Below are 10,963 nucleotides of genomic sequence, written 5' to 3'. Positions count from 1 at the left end.
AAATACTTTTTGTTACGGTTTACTGCAAAATGAGAAGGGATTTAGCATCCCTTTTGCGCAACTCCCTTACTTCAGTTGCTGCCTTTTTTGTTGCCTTTGAGCTTTGTCTCTACAAAACCATTTTCAACTAGATTCCAAAGATCTTGAGAGATGAAAAATGCCTTCATCTTAGTATTTCAAAATTCATAATTCTCTTCATTAAAAATAGGTACCAATGCATGTGAAAGATTTATAGAGTTTAGATTCGTACCGTTAGACATCATGAATTACACCACGTAATTACAAACCAACTTGAATATCCAACTTTGACAACGATCTTTGCAATGATCAAACACGCCCAGCTCAATCGAACCTGGTGCTCTGATACCAAAACTATTGAAAATATCGTGAAACACGCAGTATACACACTACAAAAGATAATCTAACTGTGGGAGACGTTAATACTAAAACTGTTTAACACAAGGTAAAAACTTAAAATTAAAACGTACAGGCTACAGGACCATTATATAGAGATAAAAAGCATACTCATAACCGCTCCTTCTCATTAGGAGCCACTACCCCACTAACGCATTGTAATTCATAGGAAACTGACTCCTTAAGTTTAGGAACCACATCACACGTGGTTTACATACTCTCACACCCACACCCACTAACCCACTACTTACGGTTACACATTCACGTAACCCTCTTTTTGCATCAGACTCTATCAATTGCAAAGATATAAGAATTGAGAAATTGTCTGATGAAATGTCCCCAAGAAAGCTGTTCTGGCAACCAAATGATATCTCATCGTTTGGTTTGTCATTTGCTGCTTCAATGATATTATTCTTCCAAAAAAAAAAAAGACAAAGTCAGAACGGAATGCAACATGAAACTAATGGAATTCCATCTGGCCAGCAGGTGCGGTCTGTGCGAACTTGTAGTAGAAAATTTTGTGCACTTGTTTGTACTGTGCAAATGTCACAGAGAATTGCATATCAAATATTGGAAATAGGTCCCAACAACCCACTACCGTTGCCCGCGTGACCTGCTCCTAACTCATCCAAGGGGCGTGGGGGCTGGCCGAGGAGACTTCAAATGGAGGTTCTGGGTGCTGGTCACATGGCGATAAATCTGGCTGTCTCAAGCATACAGAAGGTCCACAGCATGATATGCAGAGAAACAAAAGAAGCCAATAAACTGGATCAGGGAAAAAATGCAGCAATTGTCAAGTTGCTGTGCTGCTGTTAATATGGTTTACATTGTTGACCGGTGTATGGGAACTGTGAATGTAGTATACAATGATGTAGTAATGCTATTTATATGAATAAAATTTTCCTTCTAAAAGAAAAAGTGTTTGAATTATTTAAATACATGTTAGTGAAAGGACTGGCACCAGATGATGCAACTTTAATAGCAGCACTAATGCTTGTAGCCATTCTTGATATATTTTCAGATTGATGAGTATGTATGGGATTACTCCTCATCGATGTCATTAATCGCACGTTATATATATATATATATATATATATATATATATATATATATATATATATATATATATATATATATATTTTTTTTTTTTTTTTTTGAAAATGAACAAGGATGCTAAAAGAAGCAGAGAAACTGATGTGTAGACCAGTTGCTGGTTATGCAAAAATGAGCTTGGAGCTTAATCGAGTTAAGGAGTCAAAAAACTGAATGTTTCGATTTTTAGTCTTGGGAAATGCATTGTTTAAATTGTATAATATGATTATAGAGATATATACTTGAAGCATGCACGTTGTATATAGGTCTAGCGAGTCATTCATGGGGAGTTTATGTGAAGGCCTTAGATCTCAACCTTGAAATTCTGTAAGTGGTTCTATTGAAGACATTCAATAATAATGCTGAATCAAGGATTTGGAAAACTAGACACTGATTATAGACAGCCAATCTGCAGGCAAGAAATCCCTATACAATGATGACCAAGAAGTTTGTCAGCCCCGCAGGGGTCGTCCACATTATTAGGTAGGGCATTATGCCAAGCTACCTCAGGCTTGACCCATTTAGGATCAGCTTGAACTCATCCGAAAAAATAAATGAGCTGAGCTTAAACAAGGGCTTAGGCTCGGTATGCATAAACAAGTGAGCTTGAACAAACAATCCAGCTTGGATAAGCCTGACAAACCCGATTAAGCTCGGCTCATATATGTATTATCGACATGTGCACAAAGAGAGGTCTTGCCTTAATGGGTAAGTGGTTGGTCACCCATGAAAGTGGTGTGGGTTTTAATCACAACATTCATCAATTGTTTATAAAAGGTATTTTTACTGGCTAGGATTTCAAAACTTCCAAAAAGTTTTTAAACTAAAGGTGTTCAGCTTGAGCCGAACTTGAACAACCAGTTTTTCTAAACCAACTGAGCTGGGCCAGCCCAAGCTCGGCTCGAACCCAGGTGGTATGCAACTCTATGATGAGAGGGCGGGTGCCAGAGGTGCAGCAGGCTCTCTAGAGATTAAAACCCATAACTTAGTGTAGCAAACGTGGATGATGACATAACACCATGCATCCAATCCATAGTAAAGTACGGGACACGTGGCAATACAGTAGCCAGGAAAAGACCCACAATCCATGACTTAGTGTAGCAGGAAGATGGAAACTTTTGGGGTGTTTCTTTCCCATTGTAAATATTAATATTTTTGAAGAGAAAATGACAAGCTCATATGATTCTTTTTTCGAGATAACATAGCTCCTTATTGATTTGACTTGTAATATCTATAATTTGATCATGTGAACAATATTCATTTTCCACGAATCCTGCACTGCTTCTTAACTACCTCTTCAATTTAATTACCAAACGTGGCTTGAGGGATAGTGACCATCCGGAGATTGCAGAGGCATTGGAGATTTAGACTTTGCGTTTGTGATGTGAAGTCATAGAAAAATGTGGACCGTGTTCTCTCTTTCTCTCTGTAGGGAGAGTCGGTACAATATGAGAACAGAAGAATAAACTAAAATATGAGAACTAAAAATATAGGCATTTTCATTACTTTTCTTTTGTGAACCCAATCATGTGGATGTGCTTGGCATGGTGAATTTGTTAAGAATCAATCATTGGATCGTATATTTTTGATGAAAAATGTGAATTTTGAATGCTTGAATATTTATGAATATTATGAGTCATTGATTTTAAAGGCTTAAAAAATCTCATTTATGCTTCAATTTGGATGATTCAAGAGCAGGTTCTTATAAAACCAAGCATGTAGATCGTACGATCAGATTAAAGAAAAAAGGAAAAAATCAATGAAAATCATGGTTCACATAGTTCTCATATTTCCAATTCTACTATATATATATATAGTAAGGCGTAAGAGTGGATGACTTATGTCGTCCACTGTCATTGGACGTGCACCTGCTGCTGATAACATGTGATTTTACACAAAACAACCTTTAACACGGCAGTTCTTGACGGATCTAAAGACCCAAAAATGCAAAAAAATGATGAAAAAGTGGTGTTCAACGTTAAGCCGTCCAGGATTTTGCTCATTATATATATATATATATATATATATATATATATATATATATATATATATATAGAGAGAGAGAGAGAGAGAGAGAGAGAGAGAGAGAGAGAGAGAGTAACATTGGATGACATAAGTCGTCCATTGTTAGCGGATGCACGCCATCCGCTGATTGTGCGTACTCAGTGGAGGGCGCACATTTAACAAAAAAAAAATCACTTTTAGCGTCCGTTCACGACAGCCCTAAAAGTGTGATTTTGGCCCATGACCACCACTAAAGCCTGAAATCAGCCCCACTGGGCGTTATAGTTTTAGGTGTTTTATGTTTGATCCAAAACCGTTAAATGTGTTTATCTTTGTTTACTGCAACACGTATCTGATTGAGCATTTTTATGTTCAATTAAATATTTTAAAGAAATAAAAAAAAGTTGACATTGTACTAAATTTCATGATAAAATATTTTAATTTTTAAGTCACATCAATTTGAAAGAAATTATGTTTTCTTAAAAAAGAAGTAATGATAAACACTTCTGGCTATTCAGAAAACTATAATTTTTAGAAGGTACTAAAGGTGACCTAATAAAAAAGGGAGCAAAATAATTCCCTTTCTGTATATGTAATATGTATAATGCCCCTTTATGTCCTCATCTTAAATCGTCCAATCACATGATTGGATAGTTAAAAGATTCCGATAGATACGATCTACCTGGATTAAAATTTTAAATCATGTGATTAAGATAAGTTAAAAGTATTTTTAAGAGCTGTAAAAATCAATGGTTAATAAAGTGTTAGAACTTTATAATTAATTTTTTACCATACAAATAAATTCATAATACCATTTATTTTGCTCTGGTGTACACTATCATGAGCCTATTTCTTCAATAAGCCAGTGTGGCACGACAGTCTTTCCTTACCGTTGCAAGCCTTTTTGGTCGCTCATTTGCCATTGCGGAAGCTTTGAGTATAAAGAGTGCAAGAGAGTGAAAGAGAAGAGAGGAAGAAAAATTACAATCACTTGAAGGTAATCACATTGTGAGTAAACGAAGAAAGCTCAATGCATTTGCATTCATTCAGTATTTTGCCCGTAGGCTCATTACAATTCAGATCTATGGGTTAACACATCAGTGTATTGATCAACCTGAACCAAAGTACAAGGGTTGGCCCAGAGAAACTTATAAGTGACTCAACACTTACATCATGACTCAACCAAAGCAAAATAGACATTGGACACAACTGTAGAAAGTAGGTTACAAGGAAACATGATCCATCTTCAAATCATGTGCCGCCCTCGGTGCCATCTGTTTCATTGTAAGCCCTGACTTCATCTGGATAGCGGCTCTTCATTCGAAATGCTGACTCTCACATCAGTTTCGCTGTCTTCTCCCACTACAAAAAATACTTATTGAATTTGCCCAAGTAGTTGACCTTATGAGGAAGGATCATGTTGAGACAATTCTCAGCACATTGTGTTGTCGGGGCCCTCTGCAGGATAGGAGTGCGTTGTGGCATGATACGTTCTGGATCTTCCTCGTCCGCATAGAACTGTTTTAGGTTGTACACGTAGAACACCGGGTGCACCTTGAAGTCTGGGGGCAGGTTCAGCTTGTACGCCAGTTTGCGCACTCTCTTGGTGATGGTGAATGGTCTCTCATACTTTCTGATCAATCTGCGGTGCCATCCATGGAAGATGCTTGTGCTATCCGGATAAAGCTTCACCAACACTTGGTCCCCAACACGGAACTCGACAAGCCGATGATGCTTGTCCGTCCACTTCTTTATCCTCCTAGTCGCATTGTGTAGAAATGCCTTCGCCAACTCAGTCTTCTCATGTCTGTCTCGAACAAACTATTAGGCAAAGGATGACCTTTCCTTCTCTTATGTGGCTAGAGTATGCGAATTCAGTGGTTGCTGCCTTGTGGCTATCTCGAACGGGTTGTAGCATGAAGACTCACTCTTCTAAAGATTGTAGCAGAGTTGGGCTATGTCCAAGAGCTTCACCCAGTCTTTCTAGTTGGCACTAACAAAGTGCCTGAGGTACTGCTCCAATAGTCTGTTGATGTGCTCTGTCTGCCCATCCGTCTGTGGGTGAAAACTTGTTAAAAATAGCAGATCAGAGCCGAGTAACCAAAACACTTCATGCCTGAATTTGCTCATGAAGCGAGCATCACGATCGCTCATAATGCTTCTTGATACACCCTAGTGATTCATAATATGCTTGACAAGGAACTTTACAGTCTTCTCTGCAAGGTACTCTTTCGAAGCTAGGATGAAGGTGGCGTACTTAGAGAAATGATCTACCACCACAAGGATGGAGCTGAAGCCATTTACCTTTGGTAGACTAACAATGAAGTCTATAGAAATGCTCTCCCAAAAACTTTTTAGAATAGGTAGAGGCCAGCAATCTTCTGGTTGGTCTTCTTGTCTTGCTGGCAGATAAGACACGTTCACACATACCTCTCCATATCATCTCTTATCTGCGGCCAATAGTAACCGCGCTCAAGGAGTGCTAAGGTCTACTCCTGTCCTGGATGACTGGCCTATAGTATATCTTGACACTCCTTAAGTAGTTCATGGCATAGGCTTCCCCACCACGGCATAAAGACATGTCTCCCTTTTGTTATGAGGAGGTCGTCCCGTAGCCAAAATCGTTGAGTCTTTCCCGCTTGTGCTAGAGAGACAAGGTGTTGCACCGTTGTGTTCTGATGCATACTTTCATGGATACAGTCCAACAATGCACCCTCTAAGTGAACTTTCGAAGGCTCTGCCCGTGTAGCCATCAGTTCAGCCTTACAACTCAGAGCATCAGTAACCACATTGGTCTTCCTCACCTTATACTCTAAAGCGAAGTTAAACTCAGTTAGGAACATTTATCATCGAGCTTGCTTGGGCGTCAGCTTCTTCTATGTCTAAAAATAGCTCATGACGACATTGTCCGTCTTGACGACGAACTGGGCACCCAGAAGGTAGTGCTGCTATGTCTTGAGATAATGCACGATGGATGTCATCTCACGTTCGTGCATAGTATAGCGCCTCTCTGCATCCTTTAATTTCTGACTCTCGTAAGCAAATGAATGCCCCTCCTGCATGATAACTCCACTGATGGCGAAGTCTAAAGTATTTGTATGGACTTCAAAGGGTCTTGTGTGGTCCGACAACCACAACACAGGTTCCCTCACCAAGGCTTTCTTCAAGCCATCGAAGGCATATTGGCAGGCTCCTATCTAGATCCATACCCGATTCTTCTTTAACAAATCCGTGAGGGGCTCAATAATGAGAGAGTAGCCTTGATGAACCTTTGATAGTAGTTTGCCAAACCAAAGAATGATCGCAACTCTGACACTTTGGTTGCAGACTCTATGCCTGAATGTCTCTTATCTTCTGCCCGTCTATGCGCAGCAAACCATGCCCCACAACGTGGAAAAAGAAGTTGCTCTCTTTCTGTCCGAAGAGATACTTCTCTCGCTTGACATAGAAGTCATTCTTCTTTAGCACCTGAAACACTGTTTGCAAGTGCCTAACATGTTTCTCTATATTGTTGTTGTAGATCATGATGTCATCAAGATAGACTACCATAAACTTGTCTAAATAAGGGTAGAAAATCTTGTTCATCAATGTTGTGAATGTGGCCGGAGCATTAGTTAACCCAAATGGCATTACCAAAAATTCATAGGAACCATAACTAGTGACACACGTTATCTTTAGCTTATCACCATCTACAATCCTTACTTGGCATAACCTGATCGCAAATCTAGCTTCGAAAAGATACGAGCACTACTTAACTGATCGAACAAGTTCGCTATGAGTGGCAACAAATACTCGTTCTTCACCGTGACCTTGTTTAGTGCAAGATAATCCATACATAACCTTTTAGAACCACCATGTTTCACCTGAAAGAGCAAAGAAGCGCCAAAGGGTGCTTTTGAAGGATGAACGATGCCTACTTCTAACATCTTATTTAGTTGTCTGCGTAGGTCCTTCAATTCAGCATGTCCCATGCGATAGGGGACCATGGCAGATGAATTTGCTCCTGGGTCAACTCAATCCTTTGGTCAACCTCACGTCTCGGGGCAGACGCTTCGACAGTTTTGGGGGCATCACTTCTTGAATCTCTACCAACAGTATGGCAAGGGTTGGCGGCACTATTGCTTCAACCTTCCCTTCTTCAGTGTGCACAACAACTAAGAATGTCTGCTCTCCCCGCTTGACACCCTTCTTCAATTCCATAGCAGACAACATTGAAGTCTTGCCTCCAAGAGTAAGGCATTGCACAGTATGTGACGAATTCAACCTCATGATTGTCAATGAGTTTACCTTATACAACATCATTACATTCTGGCTGCCAAGAAACTCTATGCCCAAAATCATCCAAAAATCGTCCAAGGTCACCACTGAAAAGTTGGCTTTGCTGATGAATCATTGATAGTAGTTTTTCAAACCAAGAAATGACCATAACTCTAGCACTTTGGTTGGTGGACTCCATTCTTGAATGACTTTTATCTTCTGTCCATCCATGTGCACCAAACTATGCCCCAAAACGTGACGAAGGAAGCTGATCTCCTTCTGTCTGAAGGGACACTTTTCTCGCTTGACATAGAGGTCATTATCCTTCAGTAACTGAAACACTGTTTGCAAGTGTCCCACATGTATCTCCATGCTGCTGCTGTAGATCATAATGTCATCAAGATAGACTACCATAAACTTGTTTAACTAAGGAAAGAAAATCGTATTCATCAATGTCATGAATGTGGCCAGAGCATTACTCAACCCGAATGGCATCACCAAAAATTCATAGTCACCATAGCAAGTGACACAAGTTATCTTTAGCTCGTCATCATCTGCAATCCTCACCTGCCAAAAATCTGATCGAAAATCTTGCTTCGAAAAGACATGGGCATTGCCTTACTGATAGAACAAATCCGCTATCAGTGGTAACAGATACTTGTTCTTCATTGCGACCTTGTTCAATGCATGGTAATATACACATAACCTTTTAGAACCATTATGTTTTACCTGAAAGAGCATAGGGGCACTAAAGGGTGCTTTTGAAGGATGAACAATGTCTACTTTTAACATCTTATCCAGCTACCTGCACAACTCCTTCAATTTAGCTAGTCCCATGAGATAGGAGACCATGGCAAGGGGCTTTGCTCCCACGGTCAATTCAATCTTGTGGTCGACCGCGTGTCTCGACGACAAATGATTTGACAGTTTTAGAGACATTACTTCTTGAATCTCCGCCAACAGTGGGGCAAGGGTCAGTGGCACTGTTGCTTTAACCTTCCCTTCTTCGGTGTGCATAGTAACTAAGAATGTCTGCTCTCCCCGCTTGACACCTTTCTTCAATTGCATAGCAGACAACATTGAAGTCTTGCCTCCAAGTGTAAGGCACTGTACAATGCATGAAGAAATTGACCCCATGATTGTCAATGAGTTCACCTTCGGCAGCATCATTACATTCTGGCTGCAAAAAAACTCTATGCCTAAAATTATGCAAACAATCATCCGATGACACCACTGAGAAGTTGGCTTTGTCGACCCAACTTCCAATTTGGATAGCCACATCCCTTGCTTCACCAAGGATGGGCTTGGCCTCAGAGTTCACCGTCTTGATGGTCCTCTGCTTTGGCCCGGGCTTCAAGCCCAACCGCTTTTCTCCTTCCCGCTAGACGAAGTTATGTGTGGCTCCGGAGTCTACCATTGTCGTAGTAGACTTTTTATTTGTAATGACTTCCAAATATATGAGTTCTTTGCTGACTGGTATGCTTTTTATTACACAACTTCTGACCGCATTCATGGTCTGCATGGCCCCTATCCGAGGCTTTATGACCTCGGTATTACTACTCTCTGCTTGTACCACATTGACTTGTTTGTCGTCCTTCACGAGAAACTTTGAGCATTGCCTTGCGATATGTCTATCGCCACATAACCAACAAATCATGACCCGCCCTTTGTTGTCATTGTTGTACGTCTTGTAATTATGCTTCTTGTTGAAGTGGTGTTGGGTCGATGTCTCACCCTTGTTGTCGTGCCGAGCCTCTTTCTTGCCTTCATGGTCCAGTTTTTTCCCAACCTTGGTTGATGAAGTGAAGGTCTTGTGTCGAGTATCTACTAAGAGCTCGGCCATCACATATGCATCTTTCAAAGTCTCGGGATTGCCCATTTTCACTTCAAATTGTGCTATGCATCTTCCAAAGTCAATTCAGCATGTCACATATGCACATCTTAATTGACTCGTCAATTTTTGAAGCTCTAAAAAAACTACTCACTGGACGATCCAAGATCTAGTTCCTAAAATCAATGTTGTCAGTATCAGTATCGGCCCTAAGTCATTTTCCCATCGATTCAGCTGTATTGGCCGATATCGATATCATTCTATATCGGCATAAAAATAATAAAACAAGTTATTATGTGTCAATCATAACATGACATGTGTTAAAACCATTTATTTAATCTTAAAATAATATTTTTAGTATTTTTATATTTATTAAAAATTAGCCAATTTGGGCTTGTAGTGTATTGATGCACAGATACTAATAACATAGCCTGCAATGCCAAGTACATAGATATATCCCATGAGTTCCTTACCCATGGGAGAGTATTGGTCACCCTCATGGGTAAGAAACTTGAGAGGTTATTTTGAGCAAATCTAACTCCACAAATGTATTCAACATGGTCAAAATAGTAGTAATAGACTCTTGAATCATATTTTAGACATAAAAATAAAATTTTATGAGTTTTAAAAAGTCGATACATTATAAGCCATTGATTTTTTAACCCCAGCAAAATCTTACATATACATTGGAATAGCATGATCCAAGGACTAATTTCCACTAACCCAAACATGTAAATCACATTTGGAGGGTCAGATATGCAAAAAACATTAAAATAAAAAATATTATATTTTTTATTAGAGGATTTCTTACTTACGAGGGTAGCAACCATAGTGACAAAAGTTAAAAAAGGCAAAATCTCCGGAGTCAAAAACTTGGGAGATTTTAAAATTTTTCATAAAATCTTGCATTTTTTTTGGCAAAATCTGGGCAATAAGAAATAAATTAAAAAATATAAAAAAATTTAATTTTTATAAGAAAATATAAATAAAACACATTTAAAAATAAAAATCTCGTGATAAATATCTGCTAAAACTGTAAATATCATAATATTTGTCACAGTTTGAAAATCTTGCAAGAAATTGTCGTTTTAAACTTTCAGGCAATTTCTCCCGATATTATCACGAGATTTTTATAAATCTCAGGATATTTGTTACAGAGGTAGCAACGATATATATATATATATCTACGGTACTTTCTCTCCTGTGTTTTATCTTCTTGGTACTTTAATTCAGATGTGCAAGAAATTTATCTACAATAAGCAATTCTTTGTTTTACCCTGAAAATCTTTCAATGACAGAGCAAAAGTTTGAAAAATGAGATGAAAGCATGAGGGGAGAGCGGTTGTATATGCAAGAGGGATTTCC

General features: G+C 39.0%; 1 protein-coding gene across 1 annotated transcript; it reads right to left on the bottom strand.

Annotated features, from left to right (window-relative positions):
* Positions 1-443: 443 nt before the first annotated feature.
* LOC149815558 (uncharacterized) lies at positions 444-9,646 on the bottom strand. Its single transcript, XM_089990571.1, has 12 exons — positions 9,272-9,646; positions 8,573-8,874; positions 8,023-8,146; positions 7,213-7,373; positions 6,847-7,165; positions 6,497-6,707; positions 6,197-6,322; positions 5,719-5,912; positions 5,509-5,565; positions 4,912-5,331; positions 633-827; positions 444-449 (listed from the first exon to the last, which is right to left on the bottom strand). The coding sequence occupies exons 1-12, from the start codon at positions 9,644-9,646 to the stop codon at positions 444-446; spliced, it is 2,490 nt and encodes an 829-aa protein (XP_089846697.1).
* Between the last annotated feature and the right edge of the window lie 1,317 nt (positions 9,647-10,963).

Source organism: Nuphar pumila, chromosome 15, assembly GCF_984573655.1.
Source record: "Nuphar pumila chromosome 15, dmNupPumi1.hap1.1, whole genome shotgun sequence".
NCBI lineage: Eukaryota > Viridiplantae > Streptophyta > Magnoliopsida > Nymphaeales > Nymphaeaceae > Nuphar > Nuphar pumila.
This window is presented reverse-complemented; position numbering and strand designations above follow the sequence as displayed.